Source organism: Pristiophorus japonicus, chromosome 16 (assembly GCF_044704955.1).
Source record: "Pristiophorus japonicus isolate sPriJap1 chromosome 16, sPriJap1.hap1, whole genome shotgun sequence".
NCBI classification, from domain to species: Eukaryota; Metazoa; Chordata; class Chondrichthyes; family Pristiophoridae; genus Pristiophorus; species Pristiophorus japonicus.
Window position 1 is genome coordinate 9,034,341 of NC_091992.1, and position 24,354 is coordinate 9,058,694.

Below are 24,354 nucleotides of genomic sequence, written 5' to 3' on the forward strand. Positions count from 1 at the left end.
AGAAAATAGGTGCAGGAGTAGGCCATTCAAGCCTGCACCACCATTCAATAAGATCATGGCTGATCATTCCCTCAGTACTCCTTTCCTGCTTTCTCTCCATACCCCTTGATCCCCTTAGCCATAAGGGCCATATCTAATTCCCTCTTGAATATATCCAATGATCTGGCATCAACAACTCTCTGCGGCAGGGAATTCCACAGGTTAACAACTCTGAGTGAAGAAGTTTCTCCTCATCAGTCCTAAATGGCCTACCCCTTATCCTAAGACTATGTCCCCTGGTTCTGGACTTCCCCATCAGGAACATTCTTCCCGCATCTAACCTGTCCAGTCCCGTCAGAATCTTATACGTTTCTATGAGATCCCCTTTCATCCTTCGAAACTCCAGTGAATAAAGGCCCAGTTGATCTAGCCTCTCCTCATATGTCAGTCCAGCCATCCCTGGAATCAGTCTGGTGAACCTTCGCAGCACTCCCTCAATAGCAAGAACGTCCTTCCTCAGATTAGGAGACCAAAACTGAACACAATATTCCAGGTGAGGCCTCACTAAGGCCCTGTACAACTGCAATAAGACCTCCCTGCTCCTATATTCAAATCCCCTAGCTATGAAAGCCAACATACCATTTGCCTTCTTCTCCACCTGCTGTACCTGCATGCCAACTTTCAATGACTGATGAACCATGACACCCAGGTCTCATTGCACCTCCCCTTTTCCTAATCTGCCACCATTCAGATAATATTCTGCCTTCATGTTTTTGCCCCCAAAATGGATAACCTCACATTTATCCACATTATACTGTATCTGCCATGCATTTGCCCACTCACCTAACCTGTCCGTTACCCTGCAGCCTCTTAGCGGCCTCCTTACAGCTCACACCGCCACGCAGTTTAGTGTCATCTGCAAACTTGGAGAAATTACACTCTATTCCTTCATCCAAATCATTGATGTATATTGTAAAGAGCTGGGGTCTCAGCACTGAGCCCTGCGGCACTCCACTAGTCACTGCCTGCCATTCTGAAAAGTACCCGTTTATCTCGACTCTCTGCTCCCTGTCTGCCAACCAGTTCTCTATCCACGTCAGTACATTACCCCCAGTACCATGCGCTTTGATTTTCCACACCAATCTCTTGTGCGGGACCTTGTCAAAACCCTTTTAAAAGTCCAAATACACCACATCCACTGGTTCTCCCTTGTCCATTCTGCTAGTTACATCCTCAAAAAATTCCAGAAGATTCGTCAAGCATGATTTCTCTTTCATAAATCCATGCTGACTTGGACCGATCCTGTCACTGCTTTGCAAATGCACTGCTATTTCATCCTTAATGATTGATTCCAGCATTTTCCCCACTCCCGATGTCAGGCTAACTGGTCTATAATTCCGTGTTTTCTCTCTCCCTCCTTTTTTAAAAAGTGGTGTTACATTAGCTATCCTCCAGTCCATAGGAACTGATCCGGAGTCGATAAGACTGTTGGAAAGTGATCACCAAAGCATCCACTATTTCTAGAGCCACTTCCTTAAGTACTCTGGGATGCAGACTATCAGGCCCCGGGGATTTATCGGCCTTCAATCCTATCAATTTCCCCAACACAATTTCCCGCCTAATAAAGATATCCTTCAGTTCCTCCTTCTCGCTAGACCCACTGTCCCCTAGTATATTCAGAAGGTTATTTGTGTCTTCCTTCGTGAAGACAGAACCGAAGTATTTGTTCAATTGGTCTGCCACTTCTTTGTTCCCCATTATAAATTCACCTGAATCCGACTGCAAGGGACCTACATTTGTCTTCACTAATCTTTTTCTCTTCACATATTTATAGAAGCTTTTGCAGTCGGTTTTTATGTTCCCCGCAAGCTTCCTCTCATACTCTATTTTCCCCCTCTTAATTAAACCCTTCGTCCTCCTCTGTTGAATTCTAAATTTCTCCCAGTCCTCAGGTTTGTTGCTTTTTCTAGCCAATTTATATGCCTCTTCCTTGGTTTTAACACTATCCTTAATTTCCCTTGTTAGCCACGGTTGAGCCACCTTCCCCATTTTATTTTTACTCCAGACGGGGATCTACAATTGCTGAAGTTCATCCATGTGATCTTTAAATGTTTGCTATTGCTTATCCACCGTCAACCTTTTAAGTATCCTTTGCCAGTCTATTCTAGCCAATTCACGTCTCTCACCGTCGAAATTACCTTTCCTTAAGTTCAGGACCCTAGTTTCTGAATTAACTGTGTCACTCTCCATCTTAATAAAGAATTCTACCATATTATGGTCACTCTTCCCCAAGGGGCCTCGCACAACAAGATTGCTAATTAGTCCCTTCTTATTACACATCACCCAATCTAGGATGGCCAGCTCTATAGTTGGTTCCCCGATATATTGGTCGAGAAAACCATCCCTAATACACTCCAGGAAATCCTCCTCCACCGCATTGCTACCAGTTTGGTTAGCTCAATCAATATGTAGAATAACGTCGCCCATGATAACTGCTGTACCTTCACTGCACACATCCCTTATTTCTTGTTTGATGCAGTCTACAACCTCACTACTACTGTTTGGAAGCACATTACTGTTCTCTGATGTAGAGCCTGGTTTTTTCACACACGAAGGGCATCACAGTCAAAACTAAATCTGTTCGCACTTCATCTGCAAATGTCCAATTTCCAGCAGGCGTAATGGACAGTGATCAAAAGCAGGAACCAAGGCAGGTTGTTCCTTTATTATTTTAGCCCGACACACCAAGGCCCATTGCAGCATCTCAACAGCTGCCCCTGTGGAGATCAGCTAGCTTGGTACTGACCAGGAATTGAATCGGAGATATTCTCACCTGTATGTCTTCGCAACATACCACATAGCGTGCTTTCGAACAGAAAAACGTAACCCTACTCCACCACTCAGTAAGATCATAACTGATGTTCAACCCCAACTCCACTTTCCCATAATATATCCATATCCCTAGAGTCCAAAAATCTATCGATCTCGGCCTTGAATATAGTCAACGACTGAGCATCCACAGTCCTCTGGGGTACAGAATTCCAAAGATTCACAACTCTTGAGTGAAGAAATTCCTCCTCATCTCAGTCTTAACAGCCAACCCCTTATCCTGAGACTATGATTTATCCTTATCCCCACTAAACTACGGGGGAAGCTCCTATTAATGAATTTCTATCAATTCATATGGCATTGAGAGTCACCACAGCAAGTGCCGATAGATGTTTTATTTTAATAACTTGCGGTCAAAGGACTAAAATCAAACAGTTGCTAGGACAGTCAGCTTTGCTCAATACAAGTGCATTTAGCTGATCACAGAACTGTTCCACAATGTATTCCATTCTGTTGGTTGAAAGGATGAGCGGCAACAGTGAGAAACATCGAACAAAGACAAAAGAAATGGCTGATAAAAAAAATAATTAAGCAGCAGCTTTTGAAGCCATGCTACCCAGTGACTTTAATCATCAATAAAAATTACTAAGTATTTTCCTTACTTCAACACTTTGCTCATCCATTTTTGCTCTGTACTGCGTACTGCAGATCCTATAGATGTATCCTGGGACCGATGAAGGTGGAATCTGCTATACAACTAAAAAGACAACAAAGTCAGTTCTCCACAAAGATTTTACAGGACTAAAATAATTCCAAGACTATAATAATATGATTCCACTGCCCAACAGCCAACACCTTTGGTTTTAATTATATATATTTTTTGAAGTCAGAATGAGAGATGCACTTTTGCTAGCCTGTGAGAACTGCTGTTTTACATACTGGTGGGCCAAGCCATGCTCTTCCCCAGCTGCAGTCGGAACCCATTTCCAGACAGCATGGAAAGAGGCTGAATGAGGAAACAGTCTGCCTAATTTTCAAAATGTTGGGGATTTCTTTTAAGTTTTAAATTATGCAGTCATGCTTTTGTACTTTAAATTAGAGATTGCATTTTAGTAAACAATCAAAAATAGCCACGATTCTCTCTAAAGTATCTTGCCACAGATTGAATAATGCATTCCCATGCAATTCTGTAACAAACCACACAGCCACTTCAATGTCCACCAGTCCTGCATTTTAAGTAACGACATACAATATTCTCTTTGATTACACTGTGGCTACCATTAGTCATTTATTAAGTACCGTACTGTGTGAACTTATAACCTTGTCATGGTAATATACTACACAGTCGGCAACAGAAAACAGTTAGTTGTTCCAAGTAACAGTGCAAAGTACTAATGATTTTAGTAAGGAGCAGCAATTGGCACCGGGGTGAGGGGAATAAAGAGAAGCATCATGAATTTCAATGAAGGCTGATTATCCAGGAGTATTTCAGAGACTGGGGTTGGGTGGGGTGGGCTTCTGTAGTCGAGTAAGGTAGTTCTGCACAGCTACCAAAATGTAAGCCAAGAGCAACATAATTTTTTTAAATTATTTTTTCCAATGTATTCAACATGCAAGGGTTAGCCACTTTATCAGAGGTGCCATCTTTGCACCAGTAACGAAGGTAGAATTTTCATCCTGTGAGACGCACATTACCTTGTATGGGTGTCATTTTTAAATTGTGGTAACTTTTAAGATGGCCTCCTTCGTCTGACTGGGAAGAAAAAGTGATGGTAGCTCAGACGTGCTTTGTCTGTTAAAAACACAGAGTATTGTTTGTACAAAGAAATTATAAGCCAACTCTGAAGGTGATCTTAAATTCTAATTCCGTTATCAGTCACACACTATGTTCAGACGCAAGGTCATCGACCTGAAACATTACCTCTGTTTCTCTCTCTACAAATGCTGCCTGACTGACCTGCTGAATATTTCCAGCATTTTCTGTGTTTATTTGACACAGTATATAGGTGCAGCTTGCAACTGATTTATCAAATCACACTAGTGGGGATGCTGGAGTCAGAATTAATTGCCGGATGCAGACAACCCTTTCTTCAATTGTTAAGCAAGTGGAGATCCAGTTTACTTGTTGTCATCGTTGTGGGTTAAATGGATTTTTTGAGAAAATAATGTGCTGAAGTAGAAATCTCGGCCAGCTACTAAACATTGCAATAGTCAGACTTGCACTACAAGTGTGATTTGATAAATCAATTGTAAGCTATGCCTATACTGTGTCAAATAAAAACATAAAATGCTGGAAACACCATTGTTGCTTTGATGTCAAATGAAACCCAAGCTGATACCAACTTCATGGAACATCAACATCAAAAGGAAAAATGGTATAATGCAGGGAATTTCTCATGGTTTTCAGTTTCCTATTCACTTTTCCACTAAGTGGGAAACATGGTGGATAGAGCTTCATTAGAAGACTGTGTACACACTGCCTTTCTCAGAATTTGCCAAGAGATCCTGGAAGAACTTCAGACATTTTTTCTTAACATAAAAGCAGCCAATCCAGGTTACTTGTAGTGCAAGTTTGACTGTTGCAATGTACAATAGCTAGCCCAGATTTCTACTTCAGCACATTATTTTCTAAAAAAAACACTTAGCAGTAGCTTAGACAAAACCTCACCGTTTCACAATGAACTGCAGAAACATTGCAATAAATGGCAGCTCTGACAGAGGCCAACCAAGCAAGGGCTTCAAAATGATGCAATTAGCCAGGCAGCAAGGAAGAATAAACCTATTTGTCTGAAAGGAATTTCTTGAAACAGCATGGGAGATATTCTGTGTTCATTATGTTCCACAGAAAATTTGTACAGCACATTCATTTTCAAAGGTTACCAGCAATGTAACATGAATCATACTTGGTGTACTTAGTGCTTCATTATTTTAAAGTACATATATTAAGTTGTAGATTTTTGTACATGTACCAATCCCCTGATTATTTTGCTTCGACATTGTACAATAGCTATTCTCGCACAAGAGGTACAGCTTCAACCATTACCTGGACAATACACAGAGCAACCAGGCAAAATTATCATTCAATTTGGCAGTTGAGCTTGCATCCAAACAAATCCATATTGGTATGACTTTGGAGCAATGAACTCCAGGGCTAGGGAAGTAACTGCAAAGTTCAAAGACTCTAACTGTCGAGCAAGCCAGGGCAGGAGCACGAATGTTGGCCGTGAACATTGCGGTGATCAATTGTACATAAACAATCGAATCTCCCGCAGACCGAACAGGTGACTGGAAACAACCATATATTCAAGTCGATCGGTTGGTTGCAACGGGCACATAGTGATCCGTACACTTTGCACAGAAGCGTAGGACATAGGTTCAAAATCCCCGACACCACGAGTTACTGACCTCGCCTGTGTTGCCATGCGTACACACTAAGTGGAGTCCAGGCACTTCCCCGTAGGGAACAGGGGAAACTAGAGGTCCAATCTTGGTCACCACTAAGTTGCACTACCAGAAGTGTTCATGCTTTCAATCAGCCCTGGGGCAAGACACTGGGCAACGACGACAGGAAAATGTAGAAAACAAAAAGTTACTTGCATAAAAGAATAAACTCTGTTAAAAAAAAAACATTGCAAAGATATTGAAATGTCATACCACAATATAGGAAGCATTAATGTATAGAATATATTGTAAGTGATTGCAAGCAGTAATCTCATCCAAAGGTTGTAAATTCCTAAATCACATTCAACACCTTCAGCTGAGATTAGAGATGAAGCTGCATCCTCATGATGACTGGATAGGCTGGGGTTGTTTTCCTTGGAATAGCAGAGGCTGAAGAGAGACCTCACTGTGGTGTATAAAATTATGAGGGGCCTGGATAGAAAGGGACTATTTCCCTTAGCAGAGGGGTCGACAACCAGGGGGCATACATTTAAAGTAATTGGTAGAAGGTTTAGAGGAGATTAGAGGAGACATTTCTTCACCCAGAGGGTTGTGGGGGTCTGGAATTCTGCCTGAAAGGGTGGTAGAGGCAGAAACTCTCACCACATTTAAAAAGTACTTGGATATGCAGTTGAAGTGCTGTAACCTGCAAGGCTATGAACCTAGAGCTGGAAAGTGGGATTACACTGGATAGCCTCTTGTTGGCCGGCACGGAAACGATGGGCGAGAATGGCCTCCTTCCATGCTGTAAATTTCTATGATCCTAAGATGACATTCTGCTTTGAAAGTTATTGTATACTGTGAAGCTCACAATTAATTTGGGGGACTTCTTTGGGCAGTGATTGTTCATGACAGATGTGCACCACACTTTAGGAAAGATGTCAAGGCCTTGGAAAGGGCAAGAGGCAATTTACTAGAATGGTACCCAGGGAAGAGGGACCTTCAGTTATGTGGAGAGGCCAGAGATGCTAGGATTCTTCTCCCGAGGGCTAGGGGAGAGAAGGTTAAGGGGAGATTTAGTAGAAGTGTGTTTTGATAAATAAAATGAAACTTCTTCCACGGGCGGGTGGATTGATAACCAGTGGATATAGATTTAAAACAACTGGCAAAAGATCCAGAGGGAAGATGAGAATTTTTATTTTACACAGCGAGTTATGATGATCGGGAATGTCTGAAAGGGTGGTGGAGGAAGCAGATTCAATAGGAACTTTCAAAAATGGAAGAAGATACATACTTGAAAAGGGGAAAAAAATTAGCAGGGCTCTGGGAAAGCAGCAGGGGAGTGGGATTAATTATATAGGATTACATCGGATATACGGCACAGAAACTGACCATTCAGCCCAACCAGTCCATGCCGGCGATTATACTCCACTCTAGCCTCCCCCCCCCATCTTTCCTCATCTAAATCTATCAGCATATCCCTCTATTCTCTTCTCCCTCATATGCTTGTCTAGCCCCCTCTTAAATGCATCTATACTATTCGCCTCAACCACTCTCTGTGGTAGCGAGTTCCACATTCTCACCACTCTTTGGGTAAAGAAGTTTCGTTTGAATTCCCTATTGGATTTCTTGGTGACTATCTTATATTGATGGCCTCTCGTTATGCTCTTCCCCACAAGAGGAAACACTCTCTCTGTATCCACTCTATCAAAACCTCTCAGATTTTTAAAGACCTCTATTCGGTCACCCCTCAGCCGCCTTTTTTCCTGATATGTATATCCTTACATTTCTGCTATCATCCTTGTAAACCTGCTCTGCACCCTATCCTTTTTAGAATATGGCAACCAGAACTGTACGCAATATTCTAACCAAGGTTTGATACAGGCTTAGCACTACTTCCCTACTTTTCAATTCTATCCCTCTAGAAATAAACGCAAGTGCTTGGTTTGCTTTTTTTTTTTAAAATGGCCTTGCTAACCTGTGTCGCAACTTTTAGCGATTTGTCTATTTGTACTCCGAGATCCCTTTTATCCTCTACCCCACCCAGACTCGCACCCTCCAAGTAATAAGTGACCTCCCTATTCTTCCTACCAAAATGTAATTATCTCACATTTATCTGTATTGAACTTCATTTGCCAATTATATGCCCATTCTGCAAGGTTATTAATGTCATCCTGTAATTTGTTGCAGTCCTCCTCAGTATTGACTATCCCCCCAATTTGGTGTCATCCACAAATTTAGAAATTGTGTTTGATTCCAAATTCTAAATTGTTAATATAAATTGTGAACAAGGGTCCCAGCACTGATCCTTGTGGAACACCACTGCCCACCTCCTGCCACTGAATAACTACCTTCTACCCCTACTCTCTCTGCTTTGTCTTGAAGCCAGCTGGCTATCCATTCTGCTACTTGCCCCTGACTCCACATTCTTTGACTTTGTTCATCAGTCTACTATGGGGTACCTTATTGAAGGCCTTTTGAAAATTTAGATAAATTACATCTACTGCATTGTCTACTCTCTCTGCTCCCTCTTCAAAAAATTCAAGCGATAGGCCACTCAATAGTGTAGATGAACAAAGGGACTTTGGAGTGCTTGTCCACAGATCCCTGAAAGTAGCAGGCCAGGTGGATAAGGCGGTTAAGAAGGAATACAGAATGCTTGCCTTTATTGGCCGAGGCATAGAATATAAGAGCAGGGAGATTATGCTTAAATTGTGTAATACTTTGGTTAGGCCACAGCTGGCGTACTGTGCGCAGTTCTGGTCGCCGTATTATAGGAAGGACGTGATTGTACTAGAGAGGGTGCAGAGATTTACTAGGATGCTGCCTGGAATGGAGAATCTTAGTTATGAGGACAAATTGGATAGGCTGGGTTTGTTCTCATTGGAACAGGGGAGGTTGAGAGGAAACCTCATTGAGGTGTACAAAATATTGAGGGGCCTAGACATAGTGAATATTAAGGGTCTATTTCCATTGGTGGAGGGATCTATTACGAGAGGCCATTGTTTTAAGATGGTTGGTGGAAGGTTTAGAGGCGATTTGAAGGGTGGTTTCTTTACACAGAGGGTTGTGGGGATCTGGAACTCGCTGCCTGGAAGAGTGGTGGATGCAGAAACCCTCACCACTTTTAAGAGATGGTTGGATGGGCACTTAAAGTGCAGTAACCTGCAGGGCTACGGACCCAGAGCTGGTAATTGGGATTAAACTGGATGACCTTTTGTCGGACGGCGCAGATATAATGATAAGTACTGCAGGGAATAGAATACGGCCAGGGTGATCTCCTGGACTAGTTTCGATCGCCTGGATGGGTCAGAGGAATTTTCCCAGATATTTTCCTCCCTAAATTGGCTTGGGTTTTTAAATCTGGTTTTTGTCTCTCCCAGGAGATCACATGGCTCCGATTGGGGTGGAGTGTAGAATGTTTCAGTATAAGGGGTGTCGCAGTTGTGTGAGGCGTACTGGTTGGGCTGGGTGCTCTTTGCTTTTCCGTCATTGTTCATAGGTTTATATGTAACTTTTAGGGCCATGCGGCTCTTCGTCGGCCGACACGGACACAATGGGCCGAAATGGCCTCCTTCTGCGCTGTAAATTTCTATATTGGTCAAACAAGTCTTTCCCTTTTGGAAATCCACACTGACTATTCGGTATTATATTTTTGGTTTCTAGATGTTACTCTATTTTCTCCTTTAGTAGGGATTGCATAATATATTCCTTCCACTGATGTTAAATTGATTGGTCTATAATTTCCTGGACATGTTCTAACCCCTTCTTAAATCGAGGTATTACATTAGCTATCTGCCAGTCCTCTGCCAGACCTTTTTCTAACGAGTTATTAAATGTGTTTTATGAAGTTAGATGAAGTCCTTACTACTCGGGGAATCAAGGGGTATGGCGTGAAAGCAGGAAGTGGGTACTGAAGTTTCATGTTCAGCCATGAACTCATTGAATGGCGGTGCAGGCTAGAAGGGCTGAATGGCCTGCTCCTGCACCTATTTTCTATGTTTCTATGTCTCGGCTATCTCTTCGCTGCAATCTTTCAAAATGCAATGATGCAATCCATTCGGATCAGGGTTTATATCCACTTGGAGTTTGATTAGTTTAATATATCCCGCTTTATTTTAAATGTACTTATCTCATTACTAATCTCACCATCCAATGTCATGTCCAGCTGTTCTATCTCCCTGGTAAATACTGAAGCAAAATAATGATTTAATATTTCTGCCATCTCTCTATCATTACCTATGGATTATCCTGTCTATCCCTTAATGGACCTATTCCCATCCCAACCATTTTTTTTGATGTGCCTGTAAAATATTTTACTATTTTGTTTTATGTTCCTTGATAATTTAAATTTCATAATTCCTCTTTACCTTCTTAATTGTTTTTTTTTTAAACTTCTCTTCATATTCTCCCTTATCATACACTCCCCTGCTGTCTATGTACGTAATGTATAACTCTTTCCTTGCCCTCAATTGTTTCCTTATGGCTTTATTCATCCATGAAGTCTCATTAGCGTTTAGTTTGTTCTTTCCTTTTAGCGGAATATATTGTTCCTGCACTCTGCTAAACATAGTTTTAATTACGTTTTGCCAATATTGTTGCCCATTTTATTTTCCCAAGTTCTAATCGCAACCCCTCACAATACCGAAAATTCCACAAAGTGCGCACGGACCCAGCAAGGCCTCGCAAAAGCCGGTTTTCAGGGCGAGATGCACATGCATCGAAAACCGGCTTTTCCAATCGGTCAAGATTTTTCTTGACAGATCCTCTGCATCCCTGGGAGAAGGACATTCGCACGGGAGATTTGCCCAGCGAATTTCAAACTTTTACGCCTGATAAAGCAGGCGCATCGCTTACTTTTACCAGCATAAGAGTTTTAAAACATATGAAACTTCAATTTAATCATTCATTTTTATGTTAAAAACCTGTCCATTAAGGCAAGTTTATTTTTAACTCTATTAAAACATTTTTAAAAATTCGAAACAAAAATGTTTTTCAAAAACATTTAATTTCAATTAATTTTAAATATGTGAGGTGTTTTTTTAATTTATTATGTTGTGTTACTTGTTTTCGGGGGTTATTCTCATTGATAGTAATGGGAACTTGCATTGGAGGCTGTTCAGAGATGGTTCACTAGGTTGATTCTGGGGATGAGAGGGTTGACTTATGAGGAAAGGTTGAGTTTGAAGACCTCCATGAAATCTCTTCTCAATCTTCTCTGCTCCAAGGAGAACAACCCCAGCTTCTCCAGTCTATCAACGTAACTGAAGTCCTTTATTCTTGGAATCATTCTCCTAAATCTTTTCTGCACCTTCTCCAAGGCCTTCACATCTTTCCTAAAATGTATTGGACACAATACTCCAGTTGGGGCCAAACCAGTGTTTTATACAGGTTCATCATAATTTCCACACTTTTGTACTCAATACCTCTTTTTATGAAGCCCAGGATCCCATAAGCATTTTAACTGTTTTCTCAACCTGCCCTGTCACCTTCAACGATTTATGCACATATACCCACAGGTCTCGCTGTTCGTGCACCCACTTTAGGATTGTACCATTTAGTTTATATTGCCTCTCTTCATTCTTTCTATCAAAATACATCACTTCACACTTTTCTGCGTTAAACTTCATCTGCCACCTGTCCGCCCATTTCACCATCCTGTCTATGTCTTCCTGAAATCTATCACTCTCCTCCTCACTGTTCACTATACTGTCAAGTTTTGTTCAGCATAAATTATATTTTCATTCTACAATCAACTACACAGAGGGTAATGGATTTTTGGAAGTGATTACAAAGTGGTAATTTCATGAAAGGTTTCAGAAGTTATAAAGCCAAGTCAACAAAGTTCAATCAATGAATTGCCATCTTAAACACAAACAGAATATGCTGAAAATACTCAGGTCAGGCAGCATCTATGGAGAGAGAAACAGATTTAACGTTTCAGATTGGTGAGCTTTCCCGTTGGATTAGAACCTTGTAGGATCTACCGACAGCTCAAGAGATCAGTGAATTTCCTGATTTGGTGGTGGATATTCCCAGGTTTGATTCCTGAACCCTACCAAGTTAACAAATCTTAGTTGACATGGCAAAGGGGTGACACTGTTGGCTTCAGCACCTCTTGACTAAGGCAGCAGAAAAAAAGTTCCTGCTTGCAATCCAGTGACGTCTGCGTGAGCGTGGGCATTAACCAAGAATAAGATCGGGTTCATCTTTGGAGCCCTCAGCCCTTCCCATGGCTTGGCTGTGATGCCCCTTAAGAGTCAAATGGCTTATTAACAATCATCTAAACTCACATTAAGAATGACCACTCAGGCAAAATACCAGAGTACTGCCAGCATCCATAAAATCTTACTTCAGGACTTGCTATCTCCTGGAAGGGGAGAAAATTTAGGGGGAAAAATTGGAGCCTCAAATTCAGTCAATGGTGTTGGTAATTTTTAGAAATTGTATGTCAGTGTAACCACTGCATAGTTTGGACAGTGCAGTGGTTACACTGACATACAATGCCAAAAAATGATGGGATATAAATTTGTTTCCATACTCTGCCGAGTTCTTGGCCTCAGCTGCATCTTTTAGGTGGTGGTGAGAAAAAAAGTCTATGACCAGAGGCCAGAAAAATTGGAGAAAGACAGCCATCCTTTTGGTAGTATCATATAATTGCAACAGCCAAAAGAACAGCATTGATGAAAGCCTGGTAATATGAAGCCAGTCTGCTTATAGGGTGTAGCAGTGCAAGAATAGTTAAAGGAAAAGTATTATACTACACTGCTGGCTTTGCCTGACAATGATTGGCAGCCAGTTAGAACCAAGTTGTTGATATGCAGGAACATTCACAATGACGGAATAATGATTCTGATGTGACTAAAGACAGTATGGAGAAATAAGTTTCTTATTTATTGCCAGGAAAACACATAAAATCCTTAATATTCTCTCACCTGGCAGCTTATTCTAGGGTATAGTTCATTAGGCAGCCTCCCCAAGTGCTTCACATTTGAGATTAAAGATTCAGTGACGGTCTAAGTTATTAAATTTCAAGAGCCATTTTAGTCAAACCAGATATTGATCTCCTTCTCCCAGGAGTCACTGGAAAATGATCAACTCTGGATTTTACTCTCATCATTAGACCAAAAGCACTGAGACCAATATCAATGCTCCAGCCAAGATAAACTAACTCGGTACAGGCCAGGGATCAAACATGGAACATTCCTAGGCTGTTTGGCTCAGCCCCTTTACTAACTGAGCTGTCTGGCACCATTTTTAAACAAAAGCATTTAGAAACAATAAAAAGTCACTCACTAGTATGTGCCATATTGTAAAATTGGGCTGACTGTAAGGAGGTAACAATGCCACATAATAGACTCGTTAGCAAAATTGAAGCCCATGGGATGAAAGGAGCAGTAGCAGCATGGATACAAAATTGGCTGAGACACAGAAAGCAGAGAGTAGCGGTGAACGGTTGTTTTACAGAGGGAAGCAAACAGTGGTGTTACCCAGCGATCAGTATTCAGACTACTGCTCTTTCTGATATATGTTAATGACATAGACTTGGGTATTGGGGGCATAATCTCAAAGTTTGCAGATGATGCAAAGCTTGGAAATGTAGTAAACAGTGAGGAGGATAGTAACAGACTTCATGAAGAATAGATAGAGTGAAATGGGCAGACACATGGCAAATGCAAGTTAATGCAGAGAAGTGTGATGTATTTTGCAAGGAAGAATGAGCAGAGGCAATATAAACAAAATTATACAATTTTAAAGGGGTACCAACAACAGAGACCTGGGGGTACACATACATAGATCTTTGAAGCTGCAGGACAAGTTGAGAAGGCTGTTAAAAAGCACACAGGATCCTTGGGTTTATAGAGGCATAGCGTATAAAAGCAAGTAGGTTATGCTAAACCTTTCGAAATCACTGGTTAGGCCTCAGCTAACATATTATGTCCAATTCTGGCCTACACAGTTTAGGAAGGATGTCAAGGCCTTGGAGAGGATGCAGAGGAGATTTACTAGAATAGTACCAGTGATGAGGGGCTTCAGTTACGTGGCGACATTGGAGAAGCTAGGATTGTTCTCCTTCGAGCAAAGAAGGTCAAGCAGAAATTTGATAGAACTGTTCAAAATTGAGGGGTTTTGATAGTTTCTCCTTATTTACTCGACTGGCGCATGGGTCGGTAACCAGAGGACACTGATTTAAGATAATTGGCAGGAGAACCAGAGGAGAGAGAGGAGGAAAAATAAATGTACGCAGCATGTTATGATGACCTGGAACGCAGTGCTCTAACCTGTGGTGGAGTAGATTCAATAGTTAACTTTCGAAATGAATTTGGATAAATACTTGAAGGGGGAAAAAAATGACTGGGTTTATGGGGAGAGAGCAGGGGTGTGGGATTAATTGGTAGCTCTTTCAAAGAGCTGGCACAGACACGCTGGACCTCCTCCTGTGCTGTAAGATTCTATGCTTACCCATGTACCTGCAGACTTCTCCCACTTCCTTGGCACCTCACACCCCACTGGGTTCACCAGCAGAATCATAAATCTCTCAATTACTGTTAACACTGCCGCATTCAGGCCTGCCCAGGTGGGCCCAAAAAAAAGCATAATTATACAGCTTTAAAAATATCATCTTTACAACCATGGACACACAAACACACATCACAAATATGTCAGTGCACATAGATCTTACACATTGAAAGATAAAATGCATAAATTTCATGACTTTCAAAATAAAAAATGATTTCAAACTTAACAATCTCAATATTTAAGATTCATTATTTTTTTTTGAATGGTAACATTTCATGCCCGCAGAATCTCGACTGCATCTAAAAGATTCATTTTTTTGAAAGCACACACATATATATATATACACACACACAATATATAAAATTCCATTAAATATGCATTTTGAAACTCACAGGCTGTTGCAATATAAAACCCCATCAAGGGCAAGGCCCATTCAATGATGCACCTGATCAGGGTCACTGCAGCTTATTGTTGCCGGCGGCCTCCCCTTTACACAGCAAAGTTTTACCTGGGCCTGCGGCCTGTAGCGGCAGCACGGTGAGGCTGCTGGCCGGGGGAGATGCCTCTCGGGGCGGATCAGGCAGGTCCGCAGTGCCGCCGCCGCCCCTTCACCTTCGATTCAATGGCAGTAGCCAACTTATATATTGTTTTTAAATCTTTCTCCTCACATTTTTCTCCTTCGCTCCGAATAAGGGGTTTGTGGTGAGGGGGGGGGGGGGGGTGGTAGAGTATTAATTCACAGATTTTCGGTGGAAAAAGAAGCGAAAATTCCCTTCATGATTTTAACTCCAAGGCTTCAAATCCGCAGGCGGCCGTTTGTCACCCGGGGAGACAGCCAATCAGAGAGCAGTTGACAGCCGCCGGCCGAACGATCGCGCGCCCTCCCGGCAACACCACGTGGGGGGGAGGGGAAAAAAAGAGAGAGAGAGAGAGCGGACTAATCGGCTTCGAGCTGGCGACTTCCCAAATGACCAATCACGATGGGGATGCGCGCGCGCCCCTGGCCGCCGCGGCCGCCGCTCTCCCTTGCTGCCCCGCCCTCGTCCTCGCCCCGCCCCCACCAAACCCAACATAAGCTATCGCGATAATTTGGTGGCCAGCCCCAGCAACCGGGAGGACGCGTCCCTAGCCGAAAGAGCAACATGCCTTAGCAACTGAGGTGGCCATTGCCAATGGCACCTGCGAATCAATTGCGTGCGTGGCTTACAGCAGCCAAACTCCACAAAGTCTTAAATTGCAAAGAGTCGGCAGATTTCAGCAGGTTGCAAAGAAGGGGATTTTTTTAAATATAATTAATAAAAATAGAAAATGCTGGAAATACTCAGCAGGTCAGGCAGCACCTACTTATTTTGAAAGGAAGTGCTTATTTGTATTTTGGGGGAGTCGAAGTGCACCCACTGTTAGAGCCAGTAGGGGCTTAAAAAGCGGGGCGGAGGTAGATTGAAGGAGAGAGAGGTGAAGGATGGCAGCAGATGGCTAGAGGAAGGTTTGTTCCGGGAGAGCTCCCAAGGGAGCTACTATCCCATTCGCTATGCAGAAAACAAGCGCAGGCAGCGGAAGGAGCGTGCGGCAAACCAGACTCCCCAACCACCCTTTCCTTCAACCACTGTCTGTCCCACCTGTTACAGAGACTGTAATTCCTGTATTGAAGGGTGGAAGATGCCGGTGTGTGAGTTCTTTTAACGTGGGGTGGCCGTTGTTTGCGTCTGCGCACATTCAGAGGCTTCATAATAAGGTGGATGAATTAACTGCACAGGTAGAAATTAATGAATATGATATAATTGGCAACACGGAGACATAGCTCCAGGGTGACCAAGGCTGGGAACTCAACATCCAGGGGTATTCAACATTCAGGAAGAATAGACAGAAAGGAAAAGGAGGTGGGGTTAGCGTTACTGGTTAAAGAGGAAATTAACGCAATAGTAAGGAAGGACATTAGCTTGGATGATGTGGAATCTGTATGAGTAGAGCTGTGGAATACCAAAAGGCAGAAAACGCTAGTGGGAGTTGTGTACAGACCACCAAACAGTAGTAGTGAGGTTGGGGACAGCATCAAACAAGAAATTAAGGATGTGTGCAATAAAGGTACAGCAGTTATCATGGATGACTTTAATCTACATATAGATTGGAATAAGCAAACTGGTAGCAATACGGTGGAGGAGGATTTCCTGGAGTGTATTAGGGATGGTTTTCTAGACCAATATGTCGAGGAACCAACAAGAGGGCTGGCCATCCTAGACTGGGTGATGTGTAATGAGAAAGGACTAATTAGCAATCTTGTTGTGCGAGGCCCCTTGGGGAAGAGTGACCATAATATGGAAGAATTCTTTATTAAGATGGAGAGTGACACAGTTAATTCAGAGACTAGAGTCCTGAACTTAAGGAAAGGTAACCGATGATATGAGGCGTGAATTGGCTAGAATAGACTGGCAAATGATACTTAAAGGGTTGACGGTGGATAGGTAATGGCAAACATTTAAAAATCACATGGATGAACTTCAACAATTGTACATCCCTGTCTGGAGTTAAAAAAAACCGGGGAAGGTGTCTCAACTGTGGCTAACAAGGGAAATTAAGGATATTGTTAAATCCAAGGAAGAGGCATATAAATTGGCCAGAAAAAGCAGCAAACCTGAGGACTGGAAGAAATTTAGAATTCAGCAGAGGAGGACAAAGGATTTAATTAGGAGGGGGAAAATAGAGTACGAGAGGAAGCTTGCCGGGAACATAAAAACTGACTGCAAAAGCTGCTATAAATATGTGAAGAGAAAAAGATTAGTGAAGACAAACATAGGTTCCTTGCAGTCGGATTCAGGTGAATTTATAATAGGGAACAAAGAAATGGCAGACCAATTGAACACATACTTCGGTTCTGTCTTCACGAAGGAAGACACAAATAACCTTCCAAATGTACTAGGGGACAGTGAGTCTAGTGAGAAGGAGGAACTAAAGGATATCCTTATAAAGCGGGAAATTGTGTTAGGGAAATTGATGGGATTGAAGGCCGATAAATTCCTGGGGCCTGATAGTCTGCATCCCAGAGTACTTAAGGAAGTGGCCATAGAAATAGTGGGTGCATTGGTGACTAGCGACTCTGGATCAGTTCCTATGGACTGGAGGGTAGCTAATGTAACACCACTTTTTAAAAAAAGGAGGGAGAGGGAAAACGGGTAATTATAGACTGGTTAGCTTGACATCAGTAGTGGGGAAAATGTTGGAATCAATTATTAAAGATGAAATAGCAGCACATTTGGAAAGCAGTGACAGGATCGGTCCAAGTCAGCATGGATTTATGAAAGGGAAATCATGCTTGACAAATCTTCTGGAATTTTTTGAGGGTGTAACTAGTAGAGTGGACAAGGGAGGACCAGTGGATGTGGTGTATTTGGACTTTCAAAAGGCTTTTGACAAGGTCCCACACAAGAAATTGGTGTGCAAAATCAAAGCACATGGTATTGGGGGTAATGTACTGACGTGGATAGAGAACTGGTTGGCAGACAGGAGAGTCGGGAAAAACGGGTCCTTTTTAGAATGGCAGGCAGTGACTAGTGGGGTGCCGCGGGGTTCAGTGCTGAGACCCCAGCTCTTTACAATATACATTAATGATTTAGATGAAGGAATTGAGTGTAATATCTCCAAGTTTGCAGATGACACTAAACTGGGTGGCGGTGTGAGCTGTGAGGAGGATGCTAAGAGGCTGCAGGGTGACTTGGACAGGTTAGGTGAGTGGGCAAATGCATGGCAGATGCAGTATAATGTGGATAAATATGAGCTTATCCACTTTGGGGGCAAAAACACAAAGGCAGAATATTATCTGAATGGCGGCAGTTTAGGAAAATGGGAGGTGCAACGAGACCTGGGTGTCATAGTTCATCAGTCATTGAAAGTTGGCATGCAGGTACAGCAGGCGGTGAAGAAGGCAAATGATACGTTAGCCTTCATAGCTAGGGGATTTGAGTATTGGAGCAGGGAGGTCTTACTGCTGTTATACAGGGCCTTGGTGAGGCCTCACCTGGAATATTGTGTTCAGTTTTGGTCTCCTAATCTGAGGAAGGACGTTCTTCCTATTGAGGGAGTGCAGCGAAGGTTTACCAGACTGATTCCGGGGATGGCTGGACTGACACATGAGGAGAGACTGGATCAACTGGGCCTTTATGCACTGGAGTTTAGAAGGATGAGAAGGGATCTCATAGAAACATAAGATTCAAACGGGACGGGACAGGTTAGATACGGGAAGAATGTTCCCGATGTTGGGGAAGTCCAGAACCAGGGGACACAGTCTTAGGATAAGGGGTAGGCCATTTAGGACTGAGATGAGGAGAAACTTTTTCACTCAGAGAGTTGATAACCTGTGGAATTCCCTACCGCAGAGAGTTGTTGATGCCAGTTCATTGGATATATTCAAGAGGGAGTTAGATATGGCCCTTACGGCTAAAGGTATCAAGAGGTATGGAGAGAAAGCAGGAAAGGGGTACTGAGGGAATGATCAGCCATGATCTTACTGAATGGTGGTGCAGGCTCGAAGGGCCGATTGGCCTACTCCTGCACCTATTTTCTATGTTTCTATGAAGTCCAAGTAATAGTCAGCATCTTCACTGAGGCGTACGAAAGCATGGGCCTTACATGAAACATCCGTAAGACAAAGGTCCTCCACCAACCTGACCCTGCCACACAGCACTGCCCCAGTTATCAAGATCCACGGCGCGGCCCTGGAAAACGTGGACCACTTTCAATACCTTGGGAGCCTATTATCAGCAAGGGCAGACATCGACGATGAGGTTCAACACCGCCTCCAGTGTGCCAGCGCAACCATCGGCAGCCTGAGGAAAAGAGTGTTCAAAGATCAGACCTTCAAATCTGCCGCCAAGCTCATGGTCTACAAGGCTGCAGTGATACCCGCCCTCCTGTATGGCTCAGAGACGTGGACCATATACAGTAGACACCTCAAATCGCTGGAGAAATACCACCACCGATGTCTCCACAAGATCCTGCAAATTCCCTGGGAGGACAGATGCACCAATGTTAGTGTCCTCGATCAGGCCAACATCCCCAGCATCGACGCACTGACCACACATACGACCATCTCCGTTGGGCGGGCCACATTGTTCGCATGCCTGACACAAGACTCCCAAAGCAAGCGTTCTACTCGGAACTCCTGCACGGCAAGCGAGCCCCAGATGGGCAGAGGAAAAGTTTCAAGGATACCCTCAAAGCCTTCTTGATAAAATGCAACATCCCCACCGACACCTGGGAGTCCCTGGCCAAAGACCGCCCTAAGTGGAGGAAGATCATCCGGGAGGGCGCTGAGCACCTCGAGTCTCGTCGCCGATAGCATGCAGAAAGCAAGCGCAGGCAGCGGAAGGAGCGTGCGGCAAACCAGACTCCCCACCCACCCTTTCCCTCAACCACTGTCTGTCCCACCTGTGACAGAGACTGTAATTCCAGTATTGGACTGTTCAGTCACCTGAGAACTCACTTTTAAAGTGGAAGCAAGTCTTCCTCGATTTCGAGGGACTGCCCATGATAATGAATTCCCATATTGGACTGGTGTACAGTCACCTGAGAACTCACTTTTAGAGTATAAGTAAGTCTTCCTCGATTTCGATTGACATGCCTATGATATGATTTGTACTGCAAAAATGGCCACCATGCTCCACCCTTTCTTTCTGATTGGTCCCCTTGGAGGATAAGCCACACCCTGAAGTTTCACAGGAATGTGTCACTGGAACCGCCCATCCCAAGGTCTCACTGACTTTGCAATTTGTAACTTGATCCACTGAAGCGGCAGAGCACAGAGCTCCCCAGAAGACAGCAAGGGCCAGCCAAAGTGCCTTACCCCAGTCCAAATGCATGCCTCCCCCAGCCAAAGTGCCTTATCTCAGGGCAAGTGCATCCTTCCCCCCACCATAGATGGGGCAGGCATTGTGTATGGATTGTTAACAGGTTTATTGGGTATGAAGTGAATAGTGACAGTGTCGTGACTTCTGGATATCATCCACTCCAACGATGTCCCTTGTAGGGGGTTGGAAGCACGTGATCCGTCGTCCCCCCATCCGTGTCTCTCCCCCTCATCCCCACCCGTGTCTCTCTCTCCCCACCCAGCCTTTCTCTTCCCTCAGCCTCTTTCCCCCACAGCCTCCCTCTCTCTCCCCCCAGCCTCTCTCCCCCCCCAGCCTCTTTCTCCCTCTCCCCCTGCCACCCCCCGCTAGACTCTCTTTCTCTCTCCCCCAGTCTCTCTCCCCCAGTCCCTCTCTCTCCCCCCCCCCAGCCTCCCTCCCCCAGCCTCTCTCTCCTCCACCCTCCAGCCTCTCTCTTCCCCCCGCCTCTCTCCCCCAGTCTTTCTCCCCCCCAGCCTCTCCCTCTTCCCCAGCCCCCAGCCTCTCTCTCACGTCCCCACCCAGCCTCTCTCTCTGCCCCCAGCCTCTCTCTCTCTCTCTCCCCCAGCCTCTCTCTCCCCGCAGCCTCTCTCTCCCCCCAGCCTCTCTCCCCGCAGCCTCTCTCTCCCCCCAGCTTCTCTCCCCCCCAGCCTCTCTCTCCCCCCCAGCCTCTATCTCCTCCCCCCAGCCTCTGTCTCTCCCCCCCCACCCCAGCCTCTCTCCCCCCCTCAGCCTTTCTCTCTCTCTCTCTCTCTCTCCCAGTTTCACTCTCCCCCCCACCAGCCTCTCTCTTCTCCCCCCGCCTCTCTCTCTCCCCAAATCTCTCCCCCCAGCCTCTCTCTCTCCCCCAGCCTCTCCCCCCCCCAGCCTCTCTCTCTCTCCCCCCAGCCTCTCTCTCTCCCCCAGCCTCTTTCTCTCTCCCCCAGCCTCTCTCTCCCCCTCAGCCTCTCTCTCTCTCTCTCTCCCAGTTTCACTCTCCCCCCCCACCAGCCTCTCTCTTCTCCCCCCGCCTCTCTCTCTCCCCAAATCTCTCCCCCCAGCCTCTCTCTCTCCCCCAGCCTCTCCCCCACCCCCCAGCCTCTCTCTCTCCCCCCAGCCTCTCTCTCTCTCCCCCCAGCCTCTCTCTCTCCCCCAGCCTCTTTCTCTTTCCCCCAGCCTCTCTCTCCCCCGCCTCTTTCTCTCCCCCCCAGCCTCTCTCTTCCCCCCAGCCTCTATCTCCCCGCGCTCCCCCAGCCTCTCTCGCTCCACCCCCAGCCTCTCTCTCTTTCCCCCCAGCCTCTCTCTCTCTCCTCCCAGCCTCTCACCAACCCCCCAGTCTCTCTCCCCCCCAGCCTCTCTCTCTCTTCCACCCAGTCTCCTCCCCCAGCCACTCTCTCGCTATTGCGCCCACGCCTGCCGCTCTCGGCCCCACGTCCGATGCTCTTGCCCCCGACGGATGGACGCATGGACCCAGCGAGGCCTCGCAAAAGCCGGTGTTTGAGGCAAGATGCGCATGCGCCGAAAACTGGCTTTTCCGACCTGTCAAGGTTGACAGATCCTCCGCATCCCCGGGAGAAGGAAATTTGCGTGGGAGAGATTGGGCTATTTGCCCAGCTCATGCCCAGCGAATGTCCTTCAAACTTTTATGCCTAATAAAAGCAGGCATCCAGCTTACTTTTACCAGCATGAGTTTTAAAGCATATAAAAATTAAATGTAATCATACATTTTTATGTAAAAAGTCTGTCCATTAAGGTAAGTTTATTTTAAACCCTATTAAAACACATTAAAAAAAATTTCCGCAAATATATATTTTTTCTAAAACATTTAATTAACTTTAATTTCAATTAATTTTAAATATGTGAGGTGTTTTTTTTATTTATTATATTGTGTTTGTTTTAGGAGGGTTTTCACATAGATAGTAATGGGAACTCGTAAAAACGGAGTTCCCATTATTATCAATGAGAATATTAGATGATGATTGGTGGTCCTGACCCATGTGACTCCAGCATTTCCGTACGTACAGGGAAGTCATCTCCCCATACGCTGCGCATCGAATGAAGGTCTCCAACCGGAATCGAAGGCGCCTCCGTGACCACCAGGTATTTTCGCGAAAAAATTTGGGATCGGAGGTGATCATCCAAAGGAAGCCTCCAACCAGAATTTTTCCCCCATAATCTCTTTTAATTTTATGCTTCCATCTACTTTCTTATAATGCCACCTATCTTTGTGTAAAACTTCTTTATTCAGAGAATGTGGAATTTGCTACCACAGGGAGAATCATAGTGTTATATATGTAAACCTGTAAATACCTTGTTTAACCACCAGAGGGCTCATCCCCTGGAGTCCCAACGGATCCCACAATTCCTTGTAGCACCTGGTACATAAGGAGGCCTCATAGGTTGGAGAGGCACTCTGGAGACCTGTAATAAAAGACTACGGTCACACGTTACTTTGAGCTCTCAGTATCTGGTCAGATTCTTTATTCATACATAATACATAGAATCATAGAATGGTTACAGCACAGAAGCAGGCCATTCAGCCCGTCGAGCCCATGCCGGCTCTCTGCAAGAGCACTTCAACCAGTCCCACACCCCTTGCCCTTTCTCCGTACCCCTGCAATTTTTTTTCCTTCCGGTACAATTACCTTGAGGCGAATGGTATAGATTCACTTGAGGGGAATAAGCACATGAGGAAGCAAGGAATAGAAGGATGTGCTGAGCTGCTGAGTATTTCCAGCATTTTCTGTTTTTGAGAAGGATATGCTGATAGGGTGAGATGAAGTGGGGTGGGAGGAGGCTCGTGTGGAGCATAAACACCGGCATGGACCAGTTGGGCCGAATGGCTTGTGTAATATATGCATGTGTGAGTATGCTCACAGGTTGGTAGAGTGTTAAGTTGTAAATGGCTTAGCCAGTCATGTGATGTTCACAAGACTCAATAAAACCCCAGCCAGTTGGGTTCAGGGGGTCCACGATGAGGCAGGTGGATGAACTGGTAACGTGTAGTGTGATTGTTAAACCTTTGCTAATAAACCAACTAGTCTTTAATATCAATGTGTTGCTATGAATTCTTAAGCAAAGAACCCACGAAGTGGAATTCTATGTAATTTGTGGAGGGAGAAACAGAGTTAACGTTTCAGGTCGATGACCTGGAAAAAGTTAGAGATGTAACAGATTTTAAGCAAGTACAGAGGCAAGGAAAGGGGGGAGGAGAGAAAAGAACAAAAGGGAAGGTCTGTGATAGGGTGGAAGGCAGGAGAGATTAAATGCCAAAAGGAATGATGGTGCGAGGCGAAAGGAGATGGTAATGGGACATGTAAAGAAAGAAAAGATGGGTCTAGATAGGGTGTAAATGGGAACGGCAGAATCATCAACAGCCACCATGTGAAAAAATAGGGGCAGAGGTTATGCTCTGAAATTGTTGAACTTGATGTTGAGTCCCAAAGGCTGTGAAGTGCCTAATCGAAAGATGAGGTGCAGTTCCTCGAGCTTACATTGAGCTTCATTGGAACAGCGTGGGACGTCTAGGATGGAGAGGTCAGAGTGGGAGTGGAATGGAGAATTAAAGTGACAGGTGACCAGAAGCTCGGGGTCAGGCTTACAGACTCAACAGAGGTGTTTTGCAAAGCGGTCACCCAATCTGCGTTTGGTTTTCCCAAACGTGAGCAGTGACTACGGTATACTAAATTGCAAGAAGTGCAAGTAAATCACTGTTTCTTTTGGGTCAATTGCAAATTTATTTCCAAACCTTCTCCATATAAAACAGCAAGGTCTCGGGTTTTACTGGGTT

The 24,354-nt window shown here is 44.4% G+C and overlaps 1 protein-coding gene across 7 annotated transcripts in view; it reads right to left on the reverse strand.

Moving 5' to 3' along the window:
- trim37 (tripartite motif containing 37) overlaps positions 1 to 15,530 on the reverse strand; it is a 113,309-nt gene extending 97,779 nt beyond the window's left edge. For 2 of the 7 annotated variants that reach the window (XM_070856968.1, XM_070856962.1), the window contains exons 1-4: positions 15,102 to 15,530; positions 6,214 to 6,359; positions 4,504 to 4,600; positions 3,471 to 3,565 (exon numbers count right to left, since the gene is read on the reverse strand). In XM_070856968.1, coding sequence (XP_070713069.1) covers positions 3,471 to 3,491 — 21 coding nt within the window. In that variant the 5' untranslated portion in view covers positions 3,492 to 3,565; positions 4,504 to 4,600; positions 6,214 to 6,359; positions 15,102 to 15,530. The remainder of the gene's footprint in view (positions 1 to 3,470; positions 3,566 to 4,503; positions 4,601 to 6,213; positions 6,360 to 15,101) is intronic. The other 5 variants (XM_070856964.1, XM_070856963.1, XM_070856967.1 and 2 more) reach the window with 5 other exon arrangements.
- Between the last annotated feature and the right edge of the window lie 8,824 nt (positions 15,531 to 24,354).